At 45.7% G+C, this 23,852-nt stretch overlaps 2 protein-coding genes across 5 annotated transcripts in view; one reads left to right on the top strand and one right to left on the bottom strand.

Annotated features, from left to right (window-relative positions):
- Nucleotides 1-745: 745 nt before the first annotated feature.
- Nucleotides 746-13,876, top strand: POLD2 (DNA polymerase delta 2, accessory subunit). 3 transcript variants are annotated; one of them, XM_077306972.1, is made up of 11 exons: nt 746-867; nt 1,908-2,165; nt 4,514-4,635; nt 6,208-6,331; nt 6,911-7,025; nt 8,753-8,951; nt 9,566-9,646; nt 10,469-10,626; nt 10,796-10,923; nt 11,875-11,976; nt 13,563-13,876. In XM_077306972.1, exons 2-11 carry the CDS (start codon nt 1,946-1,948, stop codon nt 13,730-13,732), a joined length of 1,419 nt encoding a protein of 472 aa, XP_077163087.1. In that variant the 5' UTR covers nt 746-867; nt 1,908-1,945; the 3' UTR covers nt 13,733-13,876. The 3 variants fall into 3 exon arrangements, with proteins under 3 accessions (XP_077163087.1, XP_077163086.1, XP_077163088.1); XM_077306971.1 differs by lacking the exon at nt 746-867 and adding an exon at nt 872-983; XM_077306973.1 differs by lacking the exon at nt 746-867 and adding an exon at nt 1,117-1,136.
- Nucleotides 13,877-13,942: 66 nt separating this feature from the next.
- Nucleotides 13,943-23,852, bottom strand: part of AEBP1 (AE binding protein 1) — a 36,054-nt gene continuing 26,144 nt past the window's right edge. For both annotated transcript variants that reach the window (XM_077306968.1, XM_077306969.1), the window contains 6 exons: nt 21,708-21,904; nt 21,039-21,218; nt 19,973-20,312; nt 18,849-18,988; nt 17,894-17,993; nt 13,943-15,600 (listed from right to left, as the gene is read on the bottom strand). In XM_077306968.1, the coding sequence (XP_077163083.1) occupies nt 15,032-15,600; nt 17,894-17,993; nt 18,849-18,988; nt 19,973-20,312; nt 21,039-21,218; nt 21,708-21,904 (1,526 nt within the window). In that variant the 3' untranslated portion in view covers nt 13,943-15,031. The remainder of the gene's footprint in view (nt 15,601-17,893; nt 17,994-18,848; nt 18,989-19,972; nt 20,313-21,038; nt 21,219-21,707; nt 21,905-23,852) is intronic.

Here is a 23,852-nt window from a genome sequence, read left to right as displayed (position 1 = left end):
TTCCCTTCAGTATTTTGCCCAAATTCCTTGTGTGTACATTTCCAATCCCCAAGGTTTCCCCTCAGACATCTCAGCATTTGTTTCTCTTAATGTCACAGTCAACATTCTCTGCTACTCCAGTTCTACCATTCTCAGGTGTTGTTACAAATTTCCCCAAATTATATGCAAAGTCCTGCCATTAAACTTGATCCTAAATTGCCATAAAACGAGGCAAAGGCAGAGAAAAGTCAGGTGAACTCAGCTGAGCTAAGCATCCCCTCCCCAAGGGATATTTGAATCCAACTTTAGTAGGCATGTGTATGGTTTTTTTTAAAGTCCTTGAACCAAAGGAGCATGACAGAAGCTTGGTTCTCCCCTCTGTTTTAACACCTTAAGCGAGGTCCGGTAGGAGCTGAGACTTGCTCCCCGCCCGATCAACCAGGAGCTTCAGGGCAGAGTGAGAATTTGAAGCCGGTTCGCGGTAAGTAAAGACAAAAAGAAGAGCCCTGTTGCCTATATGATAGCGAAAACTTCCCGGGGTGCGAACTCTCGGACAATGCAAACGCGAAGTAGCGGCGTACAACTTCCCTACTAGCGCCCGCACAGCCGGTACCGCTTAGCACAACTAAACTCATAGAGAGGTCAGCTGAGAAAAGCCTAGAGCGGCACAAGGAGGCACACATTTCCGGTTAAAACAAAAGACGCTTTTTTCTGAGGCGGGCACGGTAGCGTCGCTCTACCCCACCCCTCTCTACTGCCCAACCCTCGAGAGGCTTCTTCCTCTGAAACGACCGGAAGTGCCGGCAAATGCAGCTGCGCCTTCTGCCCCGTTGATTTATGTTTGGCCGCCGGCCAATGGCAGGGAGGAGACGTTTTGCCTCACTTCCGGTGGGTGTGTTTGTGTTTATATGACGTCAGTGCGTTTCGCGCCTTTTTTCTCGGTTAGCCTCGTTTGCTGGGCGGGCGATAGGATGCTGGGCTTCCTTGGCCAAGAGTGGGCGGAGGTGAGAGTGGAGTTTGGCTCGTGAGTCAAGGGGTGGGGAGGGCTGGGAGACCAGGGCTACTGTTGGCTGTAAGGGGCCACGTTGTGCCTAAGCGGTTTCCAAAGGCGCTGAACGTGAACCGAAAGCAAGCGGTCTCCTTGGCCCCACAAAGAGGTTAGGGATGCCAGACCCCAGGTGGGACCCAGGGATCCCCTGGTTTTGTAGCTCATCTCAAGGCAACAGACTCCAGATCCCCTGGAGAAAATGGATGCGTTGGAGGTTTTCCCTTCTTTTTTATACTCCACTGAGGCCTCTCCCTGCCCCAAATCCTGCCCACTCCTGACTCCACCCCCAAAGTCTCCAGGTATTTCCCAGCCCAGAGCTGGCAACCCTAAAAAACCTTATTTCAGTTTAAGGTTTTGTGATCTGGTCACTTCCTCAGCTTCACAGAACAAATGACTTTTACAGATTTGGTTTTATAATCTTTTTAGTTTGTGGCCCTGTGGGTAACTTTAGTTGAAATGTAAGTGCAAGCCTATGGGACCCACTGTAGTATCAGTGGCTATAATATTGTGTTTGAATGGGAGGCACCCAGGTTCACTTTCCTGTTTGGCCCTAATGCTTTTTAAGGTAGCTTTAGTCAAATTATGTTCTGTGCTTCCTTTTAATTGTTGCAATTTTACCTAGCTTGTTTGTTAGCAGGGCAGTATTCATGTTATTTCCCCCCATCATTTTAACTTAACTGTATCCCTGAGAGGTAGGGTATATGGTAGTGGAAATATAAAACCAGGTCTACCGAGCCAAACTAACACTGTGCTGCCTAAGTTATTTACAGGTCTGTTGCGATGAAGGTATTAGGATAGCCTTATATACACTCCCCTGAATTCTTTAGAGAAAAGCTAGGATATAAGAACCCCTGATTTTTAATTTTCTTCTTTCTTGCAGAAATCACTTGCCTAGATCTGTAGTCCATTCGAGAAGCCATGTTCTCAGAGCAGGCAGTCCCATCTGCCCAGAGCCTCTTGGCCCCCCCTTCTACTGCTGCCTCTACGTTTGTCCGTGTGCCTGTGTCTACATATACCAACTGCTCTCAGAATTTCAGGCTAGGGGAGAGGACCTTCAACCGGCAATATGCCCATATTTATGCCACACGTCTCATTCAGATGAGACCCTTGCTGATGGAACGAGCCCGACGGAAATGGGGTAAGTTTAAGCAAAGTAGTTTTCTTTTGCATTGTTGTGAATTTGTTTGTGCTTACTGCAGAACTACTTTAAGTGAGCTGTAAATCAGGTTAGAAAAGACTTAAGTTGATTGTAGAGTTATTTACTTATAGACTATAGTTGCATTATTCCTTATGTTTAGGATTAGAGCAGGCTTTTTCAACTGGGGTTCTTTGAAACCCTGGAGTTTGTTGATGGCCCTGGATGAGTTTCCCAAATAGATGGGAGTTAATTATTTTAACAATATTTTTTTAATTTGTTAAATATTTATCAGGTGATATGACCATATATGATCATGTCAACTTGCCTTCTCTAAATGGCCAATATTGGGCCGGGGGGGGGGCAGGTGGGCAGGTATCATATACTGTACAATCACATCACTTCTGAGGTTTCTTGAAGTCTGAAGAATGTTTCAGGGGGTTCTGAATGGTAAAAAGGTTGAGAAAGGCTGGTTTAGAGCTACATGAACTGTGGCTTAGACTGTAAATTCCATCTTTGAGTTATTACTTTGTTCCTGTCAGGATTAGTGGGTCACTGTAGCCAAATAACTGAAACATGCACAACTTCTTTTTATGCATTAGTCTTTTTTGAATTAGGCCATTAAAAAAAATTGTTTACTTCATTCATAGCCTGCTTTTTTACTGGGACTCAAGGCAGATTACAAAATATAGAAAACAATTCATCAGACAGCACAAGTCATCCAGTAAACAATACAACAATACTAGTACTACAATGTTAGAAAACAACACAGACAAAAAATGTCTGTAGCATGATTTCAGAACGTGAACTACAAAGATAGAATCAGTTACTCTCCTATCACAGCAGTCCTTTTGAAACTGAGGGCCAGCCATTCACTAATGCCACACCCTACAATAGATAACCTCTGCAGCTTACAACTGTTGAAAAATACAGCAAGGTGGTTGATTTGCACTTGAACCAGATTTTGCCCTCATATTGGTGGGAAAAGTCCTATCTAGTGGTCATCAGGAGGTCTTAAATGTTAAGAGCCTATAAAAATGTCGGAGGTCTTGTGATGAACTCCAAACAACCAACTAGCAGGGAACGTTAATAGGCACCCATCTCCCCACTAGAGGCCCAACAGAGCTTATATCGTTTTCCTCACTGCCATTTAATACTTATGACAACTCTATGCGGTAGGATAGCTGAAGAGTATGCAACTGGCCCAAGGTCACCCAGCAAAATCCCATGGCAAAGTGGACTTTGAACCTTGGTCTCCTAGATCTTCATCCAAGACTCCGCAAGTAGATAATGGATACTATTGCACTATAGCCATGTTTAATAGTCTAGGAAAGACGCTGCATTAGTAATTAAAGTTTAGATGGGATTTGGTGCACTTTCACAGGTTGTCACTAGAGTGCAGTATGTATTCTAGTTTCTGTGAAATATTGCCATTTTAAATAAATTACATTAGGTTGGCTAGTCTGCATAGAACATACCATTGACTTAGTGCCAGTAGTTTTGGGTTATACACAGAACTTGACAGCAAAAACATTGGATTTTACTTTTTTGGCACGTGTGTAATGTCTGGATAATGGCATGATCTTCCATGTAACTTTACCACCTTAGAATGCATGTAGGTGTGTTGCCTTCCACATCCAGCTAATTGTCATCTCCCAGGTCCTGAAAGCGGCATAATTTCTGTCCTGATCTTGTATGCCTGCATAATGAGTAGAAGGGGTTGCAGCACAGCGTAGGTTGTAGAGTCTGCATAGAGTAAGGGCCTGCTAAGCCTCACTCAATTTAAACACCAAGGTAGGAAAACGTTATGCTTTCTTGAGGATTCAGAAATGAGTTTCCCAGCCTTGGTAACTCTTTAAAGTCATTGCAGTGTGACTTTTGCGAGGTTGTGTCGGTGCTGGATATACCCTTTTATCTTTTGATCTAGAGTGCACGTGGCATAGAATGAGACTTCTTAGGGAATGGATGTCAGGGAGGAAGGCAGATCACAAAGCTTCATCTTAGGGAATCCTATGGAACAGGAGAGGGAGGCAAAGCCCCTCTTGGACAGCCCACTTAGTATTCATTCTTGTAGCCCTCTTGGGTAGTCCACATAGTATTCATTCTTGCAGGAGCAGGGGTGCTCCCCTTTCAGTGTCTGAGCCCAATCAATATCCCTCATTTGTGAAAGATTCCCCATTCTTCACTTATTTGCAGGGATAGTCAAACTGCGCCCCTCCAGATGTACATGGACTACAATTCCCATGAGCCCTTGCCAGCAAATGCTGGCAGGGGCTCATGGGAATTGTAGTCCATGGACATCTGGAAGGCCGCAGTTTGACTACCCCTGACTTATTGTCTCTGCCTTGAAGGGAGCAAAATTACCGTGAAGAAGCTGTGTGAGCTGCAGCTGGCTGAGAAGTGCTGTGTGGTGGGGACTCTTTTCAAGTCGATGCAGCTTCAGCCCTCCATCCTGCGAGAAATCAGTGAAGAGGTAATAGATTTTTTTTTAAAAAATCTTGTTTCTGTGCATTTTATTAAGTAGGCTGAGACAAAAATTGGGTAGGAAAAGCTTTACCGTACTGTGCTGCTTGTTAAAAAATTAGCAAAAAAATGGCTGCCCTAATCCCGACAGGGGCTTTTTCTTCATGATGAGTTAAAACTGTACATCAGCCAGGGAAGTATCAGAACAACAAAAATTCATTGGTTGCCTTGCTTGCACTTTAATCCTGCCCTTCCTCCAGGGAAATCTGGGTGATGTACACAGTTCTCATCCATCTTATCCTGGAAATTATATTGTGAGGTTAGTCTGAGAAAGACTGGCCTGTCAATTTAATGGCAAGGGGGATTTGAACCCAGGTTTCCAAAGTGAGGCCAAAAACTCTAAAAGCCCTGCACCAGCCTGGCATGTTCTTGGACTGTTCAACCTGCATCTCCTCTGCTAGTCTCCTGTGTACACCACTCGGAGCAGAATAGGGATCAAAATGTTCCCTGCGTGACTTATAGCTGTCAGCCTTGCTGAATCAGTATGATTGACACCTGAGAAATTCCCCATCTGGAAGCCTTAGCCAGTTGGCCACGTGGCTCAAGTAAGTGAGGTCTTTGCTAGCTTTGAAAGAACTGCAGTTGAGTAATAAGTGAACTTGCCCTGCTAATGAACTCCTTTCAAACAGCACTTAGTGATTGTAAACACATGTGCTGGAGCCGGACCACTGAAGATTGGCTGCAGGAAAGAAGTAACCAGATGAGTAACGTAACTTTTGGATACATTTTCAAAACTGTTCCTTGTCACAGTCCTAGATGCCAAATCTTAGAAGGAAACAACTTATAAATAATTGCTTGCACATTTTTTTTTTACTTTGGGAAGTCGGCTCCATTCTTCGTAAGATAATCTTTTTAATGGTGCCCCCCCTTTTATTTGTGTTACTCCTGTTCTGATAAAGGGCTGTGTTCATAATGATCTGGGACTCGTCCACTCGGCTCTTAAAATATTAAGTGTACGAATTACCGGTCCCAACAGACAGTCGGCTTTCTAATGCTCCAGTCCTGTCATAGCTTGTAGATGATGGGGTGGAATTCTGGGACCAGCACAGTTCAGATCGCAGGCTGGCCTTGAAGCTCACTGTATAACTTTGGGCTAATCTCTCAGCCTGGTCGGCCTTACAAGGTTGTGTGAGATAAAATGCCACTCTGAGCTCCTTGCAGAAAGGGCTAGATAAAACATTAATGGAGTAGGGATACATAAATAGAGGTAGAGTTTTTTTATGTCTTCTGTTAACAGAATGGTTGAAATTTTCATCACTGGGTAGCTGCAGCTTGCTGAAAGGAACATGTTGGAGCCTTAAGGCTACAAACCCAGTTACCTGAAGCTGGAGATTGTATACATTAACCCAAAAGGAGCAGCAGCACTTGACGTTCACAGTTGCAAGAACGTTAGGTTTGGATAACGTGGGCCTGGCCACCTTGACATAGTCTCTCAAGCAGACATTTTTCTCAACAGCCGAATTCTGGAGCTGCTGGCAGAGTTGTTTCCACCTCCTTACACCATGGTGTTTTTCCTTGACAGCACAATCTGCTGCCACAGCCTCCCCGCACCAAGTATGTCCACCAGTTGGATGAGCTGATCTTGGAGGATGAACTGCAGCGAATCAAACTGGAAGGAACCATACAGGTTGACAAGCTGGTGACAGGTACGATGGCTAAGGTGGGCAAACAGTGGTTGTGGGCCAAGGCATAGCTAGCTATCATCCGAACCTGCACGATGGCATGCAAGAGATAGAAGAGTATGGCAGCCAAATATCTCCCGTCAGGGTCTCCCCTCATCCCCTTCCTTCTTTTGGGCTGGGCATATGCACCTGGCCTTCAGTCAGTTTTTACAGGCCAGATTGAAGGCTGGGGTTGGTGGTTTTGTTTGGGAGTTTTAAGTTTTTAATCTGTTTATGAATGCAAATTACCCCATGCCCCCTTTTGGAGAGGAGCAGCCTATAAATCAAATAATGAATAAATAAATAATTCCTCCCATTCATGACTCCATGGTTCTCTTGTAAGTTAAATGTCATGAGGGAGGTACTTGGTAAGAGGATGAGTGGTTAACCCATCCTGTGTCTGCTGATTCCTCCACGTGTGTCTAGTTGAGTGGTTGGAGAGCCCAGTTAGCTGGCCATGATGACATAAAGCATGTTGGGCTTCCTGCACATCGTGTGTGTGTGTGTGGGGGGGAAATCAGCAATGAACTGCTATAACCCTGCCGTTTCCTTTTCCTTTCCCAGGGACCATCCTGGCTGTCTATGGCTCAGAAAGGGAAGATGGGAAGTTCCTTGTGGAAGATCACTGCTTTGCAGACATGCCAACCCAGCTGCCTATGATGGGGCCCAGTACAGATAGGTGAGGCTGACTTATAAGGGCACCTCCTCCACCCCCCTGGATCACACTGAGGGCCTGTTTAGGCCTGCATCCATTTCTCTAGCAGTAACCAGTGTGGAACAAAATTATGGAACAGTATCTAGTCTTTCTGCTCCTTCCTGTGAAAAAGGATAGGGGAGGGAGAATTTTAGGCCTGGCCTGATCAGTCCCGTCTGCTGTTGATGGTGCAGAACTTGGTATTTATACCAGTTCATGAAACCCAGAGATCAGCATTGGTCTTGTTCTCTACTTTCCATCCTTTCCCTCTTCCGTTAATTCCATGCTGCTTGGCTTGAGGGAGATGCTAATAGGGGAAGAGGATGTTTTCTGATAGGACAATGCAACCTGGGTATTTTGTGTCAGTGTTTGACAGGGCTGGGTTTGATCTTAATGCCTTCCTGTTCTGCTATGGGCAGATAGGGGGCTGGTAATTCCCATCATGTTACAAGACATTATGTTGTCATGAATCCTGAATGTTTTCTTGACAAAATCTAGACCTTTCTTCCTCAGGCATTAAGCCTGCCCAGTTCCCCTAGAATCAGATAGAGCAGAAATGCCAGAGTACTGAGATCAGAGAAGAAGCTTGGTGAGATGTCACTTCCTTTAAAACAATTTTTTTTAGCACTCTAGTGTAATTTTTTTGCTGCAGTGACTTTGGATGTCTTCTAAAGCAGAGGGTATGAATCCTGCCACCGTGATTTGGGGGATTCTGCTTCCAGTGAAGCATGATGTCCACTTCAAATAATTTAGGCAAGCATAGGAAAGTGGGCGTGATTTGTTCTAGTTCTGCAACTAAAAGTGGTGTTTAGATTAGGGTGATCCATGTGGTGATATGGGAACTTGGAGGATTTCTGTTGTCTTTTTAAGGAAGGCTTTTAATCCCTAAACTGCATTGTGCTCATCTCTGTTGTTTTTTAGTGTGTGGAATATGTGGAATTGCTGTCCTAATGTTGTTTTTTTGTTTCGTCCTCTTATTTCATTGTATGGCTCGTAAGTTGGATCTTTAACATAAAGCATGTTTTTAATATGTTCTTGGAATCATAATACTTTGAGGGCCTTGGCTGGGAAATAGAAAGAACCAAACAATGATTGTAATAGTCATATGCCATCCAAGAAGTGGATCTGTAGTTATAGAGATTCTTATGCCATTTTGGCACAAAAAGGCATTTCTTGTTTCTGCCTTATCAGTACAATATGAGCAGCCCATTTGTAGGGTTGGGGACCATTTACTATTTGAGGTCTGGTACAGCTAGTGGTTAAACCCTCAGTTCTCAATCAGGAAGTCCCTGGTTCGAATGTAGACTCTGCCCATGAGCTATATAGTAGTTTAAGGCCCACTGATCTTTCCCAGCTGCTCCCAGCTGCATTAGGGGGATTATTATATTTGTCTCCTTCTGCAGGGTGGTTGTAAAGCCTACAAGCAAGTTATGAGGAACTGTTTGAACATTTGTAAGTGCTATACAAATGCTAGGTTGTTATTCATGCCTTTACTCCATCTACTCGTGTCCCTGTTATGGAAATCATGTTGAAAACCCTTGTTTCATGATGGCTTTTCTAGAATTGCAAAAAACCCCTGATTTTTCTCCTTTTCCCATCGCTAAAATTTAGCCACTTGTATCCTGAGGCTAGCCATGGCACTTCCTCAGTTTCCTGACTGTGAAGGCCTAGATCGCAAGGCATTAGATGAGAACCTGTGTTTTGTCCTACAGGTTTGTCTTGCTAGTGTCCGGCTTGGGCCTCGGAGGCAAGAGCGGAGAGAGTCTCCTGGGCATGCAGCTCCTGGTGGACATTGTCACGGGGCAGCTGGGCGCTGAAGGAGAACAGAGCAGTGCAGCCCTCATCTCTCGCGTCATCCTGGCGGGTAACCTGCTCAGCCAAAATACCCAGAGCAGGGACTCCATGAACAAGGTGAGCTTCCAACTGGGGTGCCGCTAGTCACATTTACAAAATGATGTATCCCAGGCTGACTTTTTGGAAATATTTCTTTTGGCTTTGCTTGGAGGCACAGTGAGCAGGGGTTCCGAGCAGCTTCGAAGTCACAGACTGGAATTTGTAGGGTTTCATAAAGAACTTTCATGCCAACCCTTTCCACTGGTCGTGTAGTATTAGATGGGAGGCCTACCAGCATCCTCTCCCAGAGAAGGAGAGATTCCAGAAGTTTCCAAGATAAATTGTTCATGTTTGGTGCATGGAATAGAAAGTTCTGCATTTTGGTTTCCTCTCTGGTTTTGGTGCAAACTTAAAAGTTTACAGTATTCTCTTCCTGCCAGAGATCATCTTGGAGCTGCAAGGAAGCATATGCTTAAAATTCCATGCAGTACCCTATTCTTTTTGTTTTGTCTTATAACAATGGGGGGGGGGAGATGACAATGGATCTTGGGATGTGTCTCTAACTTAAAGTGCAGCCATCTACCAGAAAGTTCTGATCTTGTAGATTAACTAATTATGTCTCCATTTTACCAGTTAAATAGTTATTCACTCTTTTCCCCTCATGACTGATCTCTTTGCATGCTCTTATCCAGGCCAAGTACCTGACCAAAAAGACTCAGGCTGCTAGTGTGGAGGCAGTGAAAATGCTGGATGAAATCCTGCTGCAGTTGTGTGTGAGTGCCAGTTTTTAATGTAGGGCTGAAAAGATTGAGCAGCGGTGGGTCTTCAGGCCGATTTCTTGGTATTGGTAGAGAATTAGGCCTCCCCAAATAGCTACTGAGGCCACAGCCTGAGACAAATTAGCCCTCATTTAGGGCTACAAAGGCAGGTCAGAAGGGTTAAAGAAAAACTGAGGCCATAAAGATGTCAAAAATATTTTAGGGATTCCTGTGAACATAAAAGAGATTCCTTCTTCAAAATAAGAATTGCGTTTCTTGGCAACATCAGTCTGTGCAGGAGGTATAATAACTAGCAAGCATTGAGGGGACAGCATGTAGGGAATTAGGAAGAGACATTCTGCATTTTGAGGTTGTCTGGGAGGACCTTGTGCTTCCTTTAGCAGCTGGCCATGCTTCCACAGAAAGCTCATTCATTTTTCATACTAATGATAGATTAGAACCCAGATGTACAGGCAAACCGTAGTTTAGAGCTGCTAGTTTGGAATCAGAGCAGGAAGCTAGAACTAGTAGGTCAGCTCTGACACAGTGTCCAGTCATATTTGGTGCAAACCACGATCTGCAAGCTCATCCCAAACCCTAGTCTCTGACACCGTTTTACTGGCTGATTGCAAACCATGGCTTGTCAATTCAAGCGTTGCAGTAAACCATAGTTCAGCTTCCTTAATAGTGATTTGTGATGCTTGAATTAAGCCCATGGCTCATTCTGTATGTTTCTGAGTATGGGACTACCTCTGCTGAACAAGCTGCGATTCTGACAGGCTAGCTTGTTTCCTAGCTGCTGGGTCTCTTCACTGACTATCTGTTTTACCCTTTCAGATGTCTGTGCCCATCGATGTGATGCCTGGCGAGTTTGACCCCACCAATTACACACTGCCTCAACAGCCGTTGCATCGCTGCATGTTTCCTCTGTCGAGTCCTTATTCCACGCTGCAACTGGTCACCAACCCCTACCAGGCGATTATTGATGGTGTCAGGTAAAGGCAGGTTTTCTCCTTGCAAAAAAGCCATTAATGGTAAACTCGCTTTGGCAAACGCATTCACTGCAGTCAAACATCTGGCTGAGAAATTGCTTATTGCAGTTGTGGGTCTCTATCAATGTTTAGTATCATTTTACTCTTAAAGAATTTGTCCTTCTCTTTTTAGATTTTTGGGGACATCTGGTCAGAACATCAGTGACATCTTCAAATACAGCAGCATGTCCGATTACCTGGAAATCCTGGAGTGGACCCTGAGGATTGGGCATATCAGTCCCACAGCCCCAGATACACTTGGTAAGCTCATGAAAGACATTTGGGGGCTTTCATAATATTTGGATGGACCAGGCGAGATCTGACCAGTGAGCATGTATTGTAGGGGCTGGCTAGCCTGGCAGGAATGCACAGGTACATGGAGATGCCCATCCATGTGTTGCTGCTGAAATCTCCCTTCTGCATCTTCTACTCTGAATGCGCTTGGAGAATAGGATTATGCAGGTAGCACCGGACAGAAGCATGCTGTTCCACATAGTCTTGAAAGGGGATTACATGTGTCACCATTCTTCAACAGTAGAAGCATGTTTTAGAGTTGCATTAGAACAGTCAGCTTTAAATTAGCCAGGAGCCTAGTACTGAAGCCCGGTAAGCAAAAGCAGTGTGACTCCAGACACGGTGGAATGCAAGTGGAATGCATTGCACGCACCAACAGGAATGTTCAAGATAAATTACTGAGGGTGTCAAATGTTTTCCTGAAAGGAGCCTAGAGGGGTGGCCAAGAGCCAGAATTTGCTCACGGTCTCTCTCATGCCACCCATCATTCTCCCTTCTTTGCTTTTCTCTTCCTGCCATCACTGCTGTTGAAGGGTGGTAGGTTTTACACCATGAACATAAAAGATGCAAAATTCTATTTCTGCCAGTGAAGTAGTTGGCTAGATTTTAAAAAATATAATATGTAATAAAAGCCTAAAAAGGAATTGGTGGGGGGGGGGGGTTATGGCAAATGGTGGGTCTTGCACTGACAAAATGCATTCCCTGCTTTTTCACCCTCCCTCACAAAATACATAGTCACAGACAGTGCATAGCTGGATTGAGGCCATGCCAGGGTGTTGGGGGTATATAGCTTAAAATGTGTACCTGTTTTGCACCTCCTTTATAGTTTCCCAAATTCTCAGCTCTCCTCTGCCTTCAGCTGAGGCTGTCCACTGCCTGATGTTGGGCAGCTCTTCAATGCCCGTCTTTGTCTTCCAGGCTGTTATCCGTTTTACAAGACTGACCCGTTCATTTTCACTGACTGCCCTCATATCTATTTTTGTGGGAATGCACCTTTCTTCAAATCTAAAGTAGTTAAAGGTAAGGCAGTAAAGGAAGACAATGTTATTGGGGGGGGGGGGCTGGCCCCAAAGAACTTCGAAGATTTTAACTTCTCCTGGCCGGTTGAAGGTCTGTTTCAGAGTTCTGTAGGCTTCCTGTAAGTGTTGTATCTGGATTTACATTCCTTTTTCAGAATTTACCTGCCAGTCCAGTAATCTAGCCATCCCTTGATTAGGTAATGAAAGTGCTCTATGTACTTTTAAGACTCGTGGTTCTTTAAATACTTAAAAGATTTCCAGGATATAAGCTTTCAAAGCTCCCTTTGTAATACTCTAAATATACTTCTTATTTCTGACTTCTCCTTTTCTTCTTTGTTCCAGACCACAGTGAAAGGCCAGACATTTAAATTCATTTGGGGGGAGGGAGAATTCCTCGGCTGTTAATCTGCAAACCTCTCCATCTGGGTTTCGGAATTCACTTCCATCCTAACTCTATAAAACTCGCAGCCAGCCAAGGAAGAAAAACAGATTTGGGATATAATCTTCTACATGCCAGTGTCCAAGCATTAAATAGAACAGATCTCTCCATGCCATGAGTTTTGCCTCTGCTGGATCCTGCTGGGACCTATGATTCTAGGGCAGTCTTTCTCAAGCAGGGTTTCATGAAACTCTGGGTTTTCTCAATGGCCCTGGAAGAGTTTCCTAAATGGATGGGAGTCAATTAATTTTAATGTCTTTTAAAAAATGTTAAATATTTAATAGGTGATATGACCATGTATGGTCGTGTCAGCCTGGTCCTCCAAAGGTCTGTGATGCTCGGAGGGGGTGGGGAAGGGAGAGGAGGGGCCTCTGGTGGACATAGAATCATGGAGTTGGAAGGGACCTCCTGGGTAATTTAATCCAACCCTCCTGCACAATGCAGGACACTCACAACTCTATCACTCATCCAAAGTTGCTGCTGTGCTCACCAGTTCCAAAAACGAATACTAGCAACATCTCAGGATGGTTTTTAACCTTTGAGCATAGGTTCAGAGCTGGTCTTCAGTGCTGCTTGAAGACGTCTACACAGCTTCTGCATGCAGACAGTGTTCTGTACTCTACCTCACAGGGTGTCTCGAAAGTCAAATTGGTATAGTGGTTAAGATCAGTGACCTCTGATCTGGAGAACTGGGTTTGATTCCCCAAGGCACCAGCAAGATGCTCAGAACCTGCCTGGGATCTATGCTGCATGTTGACTCCAATTTGACTGTGTGCAGCAAATTAATCACACCCGACAGCCCGTGTGCCTTCATGTGGATTTCAGTAGGTTTTGATTGAGCATTGATGCGACTTAGAGGTCAGTACCACAGATCTCTCCTGCTGGAGAAGAACACTGGTATGGAGTTCTTGGTTAAATGGTTAAATGGCAACCAAAGCTGACCTAAGTTTAGCAGGTCGGGGACATAGTTACTGTCTGCAGTGGCTGTTTTTTACAGATAGGATAGAAATTAAGTGCCTCTGTCCACAGTATGTTTCTACAAGCCTTATTCACACAGTACTTCACCCAAGCTTGCATGTAGATTAACTGCACCATGCCCTGCTCATTCATCATGCTACTTGCTGCGTTTTGCGTTTTCTGACTTACAGGTGAAGATGGTCAGAAGGTCTTGTTGGTGACTCTTCCGGACTTCAGCACATCGCAAACTGCTTGCCTGATCAACCTGCGTGACCTCACTTGTCAGCCAGTCACTTTCTCTGCCTTTGGTGCTAATGAGGAAGAGGAGGGAGAGGAGGGAGCAATGGACACTGGGCCTTGAAGAGACTTTTTGGCAGCTTTTGCCTTCATCCCAGAGGATGTGCACATCTAAAAGATGGAGTGCTGGAAATAGGCCCTCTCTCTGTATATATGGAATTTTGGCTTGTGCAAGGAAAGCACAATAAACAACACTGTTCCTTTCTAATTTGTGTGCCTTTGTCCTGTTCATGCTGTGTCCCCATACAGGTGGCAAAAATATGCAGAAATGTAGTAGCTTTTTAAATAATTCCTTTTATTCATATAACAAGTGTTTAAGGGCCCAGAGTGGCATTGTGCCTGCCTCCTGGGCAGTGCACAGTACTGAACTTGGCCCATTCATTTTCCCTTTTCTCTTGGATGCTGGTGGCTTCATCCACGGCAGGAGCAAAATACTGGCGGTTAGAAACTGACCTCCAGTTGGAGAAAGAGTCTGCCGTACGGTGAGAAATCTGATCCCACAGAATCATGTTTTCTGTTGCAATGAAATGTGAAGCTGGAGATTTACAAAATACAGTTGTTCAAGCATTTAGAAACCTAATATGAACTTCACTGGCCTTTCTGCTGGTCAGAGATAGACAGTACTTTATATAGTCATTTCATAACCTCTCTACCATTTTAAACATCAATTCTCAGTCCTAGTCTGAATGCTTTTTAAAGCTTTCCCGGAGCTAGATTTCTGCACTGTACACACACTTCTTACAAAAACGTAACAGTCTAGCGCTATGAGGTGTGCTTAATCTGTGCTCTGCCCTGCATAGTGATTGATGCAACAAGAACCTGCAACTGAGGATCTGATAGGGGCTCAGGTCGGGTACAATCAAATGTATTTAATGCATCTAACATGTCCCAGGAAAGACTATCTGCAGAACAGATCAAGGAGTATAGGTAATAGCCACGTTTGTAAGGCCTGTAGCAGTATGGGAAAGTGACACGGTTGAATGTTGGACATGGAGAAGCTTATGTTCCTCATAAGTATTGCTTTGTACCAGAACCAAGTGGAGATGGCTACGGAAAGTATCTCGCTGCTTGCCCAATTCTTACGAACTTCCTGTTTGGCGAGCAAAATGCTCCTATAGTGACGGCAACGTGCCTCTGAGAAAGTGGAATTTAAGAATTCCTAGGCAGAAATATAAGAAGGGTGATGTAAATACTACGGCTTGTAGCAGATTGCTTCTTAGTGGGATCTAAAAGCAAAAACACCTACTGTACTCTGCTGAATTGATGTTGCCTCCTGTCAAAGCGGGACACAGGCATAGGGAGAACCAACTTTTGGAATTTCAGTGTTCCAGGGCAACAGTCATTGCAAACTGGCTGGCTGTCGCTAATCTCCAAAGTTCACTGTGTACGTCTCCGCTGTGGTCATGGGGAAAGGCGTGCCTGTGGTCTCCTCCCAGGCATCTGCCTCCGTGGTGATGTCCGTTTCCCAGTCCGTAACCACCACTGTATAGACCTCGGTTTCCCAGGTGGTAGCTTCTTCAGTGGTAGGAGGCTCTCTACTCCAGGGCGGGAGTGTGGTGCTGCTGAAGGGGAAGGGAAAGGCTGTTGTCGGGAGGGGAGTAGTAGGAGCACTGCTGGTGGCATTGCGCATCAGGCGGTTGCGCATCTGCTGGCGCAAGCGTGCTCTCTGGCGCATCCTCATCCGCCAGCGGAAGCGTTCCCTGGGGGTCATGGGCCGACCCGGTTCAGGTCTCCAGAGGGGCCTGTTTCCATTCATGGCCATGATTTCTCGGATGCGCTTCCAGTTGGAGCGGGACAAGGTGAAGTCACACTGGGTCGCTCCGATGTCGTAGAAGACGTGGCAGCTCTTGACGCTGGGATTGTAGCCATCCGCCCTGGCCGTGACGCGGTATTCCCCGGGGTTCAGGATGCGCCAGTAGTCACCCCCGCTTGCTGAAACAGACGAGGGACAGCAGTTGAGATGGAATTAGGGCTATTAAGAGGCATTTTGTTAGTTAACTGAAACAATCATGATTGGCTAGTATTTCCTTAAAACGAACGACTGCCGTGATAGGAAATACCATATAGATGGTGTGCCAAAAGTCCATCTATTAGCAGACTGGCTCTGGGATTGTCATGATATGCAATGCAATTATCTTCTTATTTTACATATTGTCTTAAGCACTCTCGGGTGGAATTTTTTGCCAATTTAATGACAGGATTAAATTGGCCATGTTTCTAAATGGAGAAAAATGCAGAGGAAAAAACATATACATTTCTCTTTAGAAGAAGCATCCCTTATTTTTTCACAAGAGTGCATGCCTCTTTGAGAATGCAGATGCCAGCTGTGAATTTTATATTTATTGGTATTACAAATAATTTTAAACTTCCAGAAATAGTTTTATTGTTGGTCTGAAAGGTGCCACTGGACTCAGATTTTGTTCTGCTGCTTCAGACCCACCTGGAATAAATGTAGATAGTCTTTTAGGTGCCGCTGGACTTTGCTTCTACCTTGCTACAACATTGCTAACCGAGAATCATAGAGTTGGAAGGGACCTCCAGGGTCATCTAGTCCAACCCCCTGCAGAATGCAGGAAACTCACAACTACTTGCCCATCTACAGTGACCCCAATTCCATATCCAGATGATGCCCCTAAGAAAACCAGAATCCCTGGCCAGTCTGGCCTGAAAGAAATTCACCTCCTAACCCCTAAGTGGCGATCAACATTTTCCTGGGCATGCAAGAAAGGGCCACAAGGTGATGCTAATATTTGTAGACCTCTGTATAGTGGATGCCATAGAAACATTTGGAGATTGAACCACATACATATTACCATAGGATTAAGGTCGTATCCTTCTGCTATATGATAGGAATTCATTTAAAGAGGACTTATTATTAAAGGTTAAAGACTATCTTACATCACTGATGAAGATACGGAAAACAAAAAAAGTATCTAGGAGTTCGTTTTGATGTTTTGGAAGTTTGAGGAATTGTTTATAGTGGAATAAACTGTTATTTGCCATGGCCATCTTGAAAATCGTTTCATTTGCTTGTATTATGGCTGATGGGTCTTCACCTGTTGGATTACACCCACTCACAATCTGCAGCTCCTCTGGGAAGGAACATACATCCTCTTTGTGCCTGCTTCTGCCTTACTCAGCAAACATGAATGAATCAGGCTTGTGTTTTCCAAAAAGCAAAATAGTGTCAGTAGAGATGAAGACCAATTTAAAGCAGCCTGAGTTTGGGTTACATTACTGCTGAGATACAGCAAATGCTGCACAAATTGTGAATGAACGTATGCCAGGAGTCTGTGGTGAGGGTTCACCTCTGCTCAGGCCAAGAAGCCACAGTACTGGCAGAGTGGAACAGTGTCGTCTGCCAATCATGGCACACAGCCTGAGTCACGGGCTGGGCCTGTAGTTTGAAGGGCCAAGTTGGTTCTCAGTTTCGCCTCTTCTCAAGTATCTACACACAAGGCACTTAACTTTGTGCCCTCAAGTTACTCCGGACTGCTGGGATGGCAGGCACTTACATCTTGTATGCATTCCTGGAGTTCAACCACTGTAATAAGGGGAAAATGCTTGCTTGAAAGCACCTCCCATCTAGGTAGGTTTTTACCCTCACCCCAGTTTACCGCAACGTGGAAAACACTAGTGGTTGGTCTGCAGGAGGGACCCTCAGTATGTGTCCACAAGCCCCAAGGTGCCCGCTAAGACTTTATAAAGTTCAGTTGGCCCTCTTGCCATGAAAGCCTGTTTTGGGCCTGCAAAATGGGAATGAGTTAAAAAGTTTTCCTCTGCCCTGGGCCCCTCTTCCACTACAGCTGCATTTTTCAAAAGAAAATTGTTTCCTGGATAAACTGCCCACAGCTCAGCTTCAGGCATAGTTTGGTCCTACCGGAAGGCACAACTCATGGATTCGTCTATAATGAAGAGGTCTCTGATAACTGCTTTTCCCATACTGACAGCAGGGTCAAAACATGGGGTGAGATGTAGCACTGGAATGAGCCTAGCCCAGGCCAATACTTTGAAGTTAAAATCGTTTTCTTGCTTGTGTGTGAACTTCATTCACGTTTTGCCATGTATCCTAGCCAAATGAACTAGAAACCCAAGATTTCCACATTCAAGTTATTTATTGGGAGCTCCTCTGACAGGGGCTTGCTCTATTCCAACAGTGTGCTGGCCTTGGGATGGAGGGTCTCTTAGAAAATGCAAGACCGTAATTAATGCATCCTGCACATACCTGTTTGTACATCATGGTTGATCCCCACAACAGAGATGGAGGCATTTGCAATGGGGTCTCCCTGCTGGTCTTTCACCATACCCTTGATGCCACGATGTACCTGCAAAGAGATTTCAGGAAGCAGTCATGAGCTTGACCACTGAGTCACTAAGGATTCAACTAAGGCAGCCATGAAGCCTGTTCCCACTCAGATGACCTCCCAAGAGCAAAGCTGACGTGTCAGGCAACATCATTGCTTGATGGGAGCCATTGCCAGGAATACCTGCAGGGGTAATCAAACTGCAGCCCTCCAGATGTCCCTGGACTACAATTCCCATAAGCCCCTGCCAGCAAACACAGGCAGGGGCTCATGGGGATTGTAGTCCTTGGACATCTGGAGGGCCGCAGTTTGATTACCCCCGGAGGTGCTAATTTACCTTTTTATTTCCTTCTGGTGCCATTTGTTAAGGGGGGGGGCAAGTGTGAAGGTTGCTTGTCCCCTCACCCTGAAACAATCAGGGGCAATCCTAGCAGCACAGCAAATGTCCTTTCCTGACTACCTACTTTAATAGCAGGAAACTTTACACTACTGTCAGGCAATCATCTGACAAATATCACTGCACACAGGACTGCACGTACAAATTTGTGATTCAAAATTTGATTAACTTATTTGATCATTCATCTTTTTTGACTCGCCAAACGATAACCCTACCCAAGAGCAATCATCGAACCCCCTGGCCTAGGGAGGAGCTGATAAAGGCCACTTCCCTTTTGATTTGGGCTCCTTTTTGTTGCAATCGCTGATAATGCTTTTGTTTCCTCTATAATGTTGGTTTTGGCTCCCCCCCCCTTCCTACTGACATGCAAAATAAGCCTCGAATTTCAGTATGCCAGCTGCCAGGGCCTTCTCTCCCAGGGTAGCTAAACGTCTCTGATTGCGGCTCTTCCTAACCCCATATCACGAATTGCTCCTGACCTGTTCCATGAATGTCAATAAGGACTCCTTGTTGTTTTCCCACTCCTGGGCCAATTCATTTTCGTGGGGGAACTTGTCACATCCTGGGTAGATGGAGAGTTCCAGACAGTTGGTGTGGAGGTAGCTGAAATCATTCATGCCTGGAACAGCAGAAAATTTAATTAGGCCACTTATATAATCCTAATACTGTTTATTGTTATAACCCGCCTTTTCCTTGTGTGGCTCAAGGAGGGTCACAAGTCTTAATAGCAATCCAATACAATGTTAATAGGTTAAAACAACCATATAGATACATTAATAATTTCAGTTTTAAAACCGCTGGTCTACAATTAAATTTATATCCCAAGGGTGTGAGTGCGCTGAAAGGATTTTCCTTTTTTCAGTGGTTGGATTTCAGATCAACTTTTCAGGTCCAGGGGCCAGCATGTAGTCATCTTATTTCCTGGCCTCAACCGTATCTACCAATAAGTCCCTCAAGACAAATTCCAACAAATTTAACACAGTACAATCTAAAACAAACTATACAACTGACATGGAAAAAAAACCATAATTCCCAGTGGATTAAAAAGAAACAGCAGAGAATCAGGCAGAAGTGCCTGTGGCAGGTGGTAAGGTTTTGTTTCATCTGAAGCAGGGGTAGTCAAACTGCGGCCCTCCAGATGTCCATGGACTACAATTCCCAGGAGCCCCTGCCAGCATTCGCTGGCAGGGGCTCCTGGGAATTGTAGTCCATGGATATCTGGAGGGCCGCAGTTTGACTACCCCTGATCTGAAGAATATGTGTGGCCTTGTGAATAAATTGGATAGCAATTTAGCAGCTCAGAATACACCAGAGGTCGGAAGAAAAGAACCTTGCTTCCCAATGCCATCCTCTTGTGGGACAGGGGACGGAAAAAGCATGTTGTGGGCGAGAAACTGGTGGACGCAGCCTCACAACCTTTCAAGGAACAACATAAAGCTTTTGCTGAAAATCAGGCGCTCTCCCTGGGGACAGAGGGTGTGCAAATCTGAGTGAGACAGCATGGCTGTTTCTGGGATATTGTCTTCATGCCATGCTGGTGGGCTTCTCAGAAGTTTTTGGTGGGTCACCTGTGGCCTGATCCAGCACGATTCTCCTCACTTACTGCCCACTCGTGGATGCCACTTGGCGCCGTTGATGATCCCCATCCCATTGGTCATATCTTGATTGTGACATCCCCCACGGAAGGTCTCGGTCATGGTCAGATGGGCCGAAGCGTAGGAAATAGCCAGCCAGCGGAAGATGGCATGGTCCGGGGTCTCTCTGATTTCTGGGTTCTCCTCCTCGTAGTCTTCGTGGACGGCAGGGGCCACTTCATTCTCGCTGGCGGGGCGAGCCATGTCAAAGGGGTAGGAGACAAATTTTTCCCCACCGTGAAAATTGGCGCCAAGAACAAAAGGAATCTTGTCCATCCAGGCCATGATGGCTCGCACTTCCATTGCCACCTGGAAAGAAAAGGGAAACAGCAGGGAGTCAGGCATGTTGGAGAGAACCAGGGGTAAAAGGCACCCTGTTGTTCTTTTGTCCTACTACCCTCCATGGATCCAGACTAGGACCACTTTCACCTGGATATGACAGCACCATCACTGTATCGTTCCACAGATCCTGCAAAAGTGATAGGGTTGTGAGTGTCCTGCATAGGGCAGGGGGTGGGACTAGATGACCCAGGAGGTCCCTTCCAAATCTAGTATTCTATGATTCTATGAAAACTTTTGTCAGAGTATGTTTCTTTTTTAGCCATTAGCCAGCGTGGTGTAGTGGTTAGGAGCGGTAGCTTCTACTCCGGCAGCCGCGTTTGATTCCCCACTCCTCCACGTGCAGCCAGCTAGGTGACCTTGTGCTCATCACAGCTCTCTTAGAAGCTGTTCTCACAGAGCGGTTCTGTCAGAGCTCTTTCAGCCTCACCTACTTCACAGGGTGTCTGTTGTAGGGAAAGGAAGGGAGGTATAAAAATCGACTCGTCTTCTTCTGTCAGGAGTCTTGGACTTCTTACTCTCCATCCCACCGCAGATTGTTGTGTTTTTAATAGCAAAGTTTGAGTTCAATGGCACCTTTATAGCAACAAGGTATTATTCAAGGTATATGCTTTCATGTGCATGCACACTTTACTCGCTCCAGACTCCAATAATATCCCAGTGCTGAGACAAGCTTCCAAAGCAACAGGTACTCACAGAGGCCTCCTCTGCCAGGTAGTGCTCAGGGATGGAAATGTGATGGTTGGGGACTTTGTGCGGAACCAATTTCCTCTCTTCTGCAGTCCAGAGGATACTGTTGAGATCTGGGAAGTTCTCAAAGATATCATATCCTTCCTCATTCCAGTGCCCCAAAGCCCAGTTCCCAAGCTCAGAGCCCTGCAACACAAAATAGACGGTGTCAAGGGACAAGACTATTCAACGGCAAACTGTATTTCTGAACAGGGACACTTATCTGACTCCTAATTTTTTGCCCCTAAGCATTTCTCCCCTACTCTAAGCAAGCTGATCACATTTTGCTTTGTACCTTTGCATCCTGACTCCTTTCTCTGCAACACCCCTCTCACTGGGATATAAGGACTCAGGAATCAGCATTCCTATTTGTATCTGATGAAGGCAGCTTTGACTCTTGAAAGCTTAAACCTCAAACACCTTGTTGGTCTCTTAAGTTGTTACTGCACGCGATTCTAACTCTTCTACTGTGGACCAACATTCTGAAACTAATTTTTACTTGAATTCACAAGGTTTCCAGTAAAAAAAGTAATTCACAGGCCTCCTTCCACTTGAAAAAAAAAAGTCTTCCTCCCTGTCCTCCCTTGAAAGGCTTGGTGGCTTCCTCCACCAAGCCTCGTCCCATGGCATCCTCACCATCTGGCTGGCGATCTCATAGCCGTCGGGGTTCAATGAGGGGACAAGATGAATCCGGGTCTCAGTCACCAGGCTCCGCACCCGGGGATTCCCGTCTTTGTACTCCTTGCACATAAACTGCATCAACATCAAGAGGAGCTCTCGGCCCAGCACCTCATTGCCATGGATTCCGGCCGAATAGCGGAACTCCGGCTCCCCTGAAATACAAAGAGAGGCTGTGTTGTAGGTCCATTAGTACAGGCATGGTCAGACCTAGTTAAGTCTGCATAGCGCCTCAAAGACATCTTTTGCTCTTCTTTCTCCACCCCTTCCACTTTTTGTGTGTCTTGTTAACTAAGGGAAGAGTTCTGATGAACTCAAAAGCCATTAGTTGGCACTAATACAGCTAAGTATGCTAGTTGTTGTAGTCAATGTGTGTGTTTTGATGAGTGGTGGGGATAGGACCGAGTTACTTTTGTATCTTTGAAGGGTGAACAGCTTTTCTGTCATGATAGCCCTTTGCAGACTTTGCACTCAGCTAGGGCCGTTTCACGTGCTGGGCAGTGCTGGGCAGACGGCATCCAGGAGCCCATTCCCTTCCTTTGCCCACTAGGCTGCTCCCTTCCCACTCAATGTCACGTAGCCCTCACCGTGGAGTCCATGACTCGGCTGAGCTGCCCCCTTACAGCCTCCAGTCTCGCTCACACTTTTTTGGGTTTTCCGGTTACCCCTCCCTTTCCCCCCTCTGTTCCCAGGCTCTGTCCTTGCCATGCTATTTATGCACATTGTGGCTGGAGTCAAAAGTCCTCAAGTATTTGGTATCAGTTAGGTGTCAAGTGCTTTGTTCTTTTTTGCCTTTATAGATTACAGCCTGTATTCCATGGAAAGGGGTTTTGGCCGGCAAAATGAATGCTTGTTGATAGATTGGCGGGGGCGGGGGGGGGGGGGAATGCCTATATGAACCCCAGGTTTGGTGTAGCAACTCATTCTTAGCAAAACCTTTCTATTGTGATGCATACTGATGTATCCTCTCTGTGGTTTGGGCTCTTTTCTAAGATATGCCTCAGCTCATGACTCATCCAGCAGAAGAGAACCCCAGATTCGTGACACCCATCCAACTTTTGCGCATCCTTCCTGCACCCACTTGCCACATCTCTGCTTCCATGCTCATGCGCCCCGCATGCCCTTTTGCAAACTTTGCTGGGCAGCACATAGAGCTGGGAGTGCCCCCAACAGCCAGTGCTGAGTTGCACACGCAGCCAGGGGTATTGGTGGCAAAGCACTCAAGCCTGAGCCTGCTGGAGAAAGGCAGGTCATGGGGATCCACAGCAGTGGGTCCTACCTGGATCCATCCTCAGAGCAAGCTGATGTCGTCCCTACCCTCAGCACCCCCCCCCCCTACAGCAGTGTCCCATCTGCATTCCACCGTTCCTCCCGTATTCCCCAATTTCAAACTGAAGGTTCTGGGATTTTACGGAAAAACCCAATTTATACGGATTTATACGGAAAAACCCAAACGTTTAAAAATTGGATATCTAGCCAGAAAAGGAGTTCTGGAGAACCTGAGTGTTTGCTCCCTAGTCCATGTCATAGCAAAGTTCCTAATAAAGGATGCTGCACTACTGTAGCTTTGCAGTGTTCTTCTAGTGCAGGGGTAGTCAACCTGTGGTCCTCCAGATGTTCATGGATTACAATTCCCATGAGCCCCTGCCAGCAGTTGCTGGCAGGGGCTCATGGGAATTGTAGTCCATGGACATCTGGAGGACCACAGGTTAACTACCCCTGTTCTGGTGGATGTACCCAGTTACCTCCAACTTTGGCAATGCACCTCCAACTTCAAGTAAGAGACCTACAGCTGCTTCATGCTGCAGCAGGGACCCCAATGTCTGATTTCCAAGCCCCTTGACTGTTGTCTGCCTTCCAGAGAGGTCTGCAAGTCATGGAATTTGGGGACCTTCTCCAACTGGTCTCACATTGCTCGAAAATACAGTCATCCAGAGAAGCCAGGAATTTGTTAAGTCTTTCAGGACTAAGAGAACTGGATGAGGAGGGCAATAAATCAAAGAGGTTGGCATGTAATAAATCTTGAAATAACAAATTAGTTCCACAGGGCTGGGAGGGGGAGCTTATTTGGTGCCAGTTTGTACAAAAAGTCAATACGAAATG

The sequence above is a fragment of the Paroedura picta genome, chromosome 12 (assembly GCF_049243985.1).
Source record: "Paroedura picta isolate Pp20150507F chromosome 12, Ppicta_v3.0, whole genome shotgun sequence".
Taxonomy (NCBI): Eukaryota; Metazoa; Chordata; class Lepidosauria; order Squamata; family Gekkonidae; genus Paroedura; species Paroedura picta.
This window is presented reverse-complemented; position numbering and strand designations above follow the sequence as displayed.

Bases quoted from the DNA above. Each gene is read 5' to 3' on its own strand.
- POLD2 (XM_077306972.1), top strand. From the start codon at position 1,946: ATGTTCTCAGAGCAGGCAGTCCCATCTGCCCAGAGCCTCTTGGCCCCC. The intron at 10,924-11,874 runs GTAAGCTCATGA...TTTGTCTTCCAG, and splicing joins CACAGCCCCAGATACACTTG to GCTGTTATCCGTTTTACAAG. The intron at 11,977-13,562 runs GTAAGGCAGTAA...TCTGACTTACAG, and splicing joins CAAATCTAAAGTAGTTAAAG to GTGAAGATGGTCAGAAGGTC.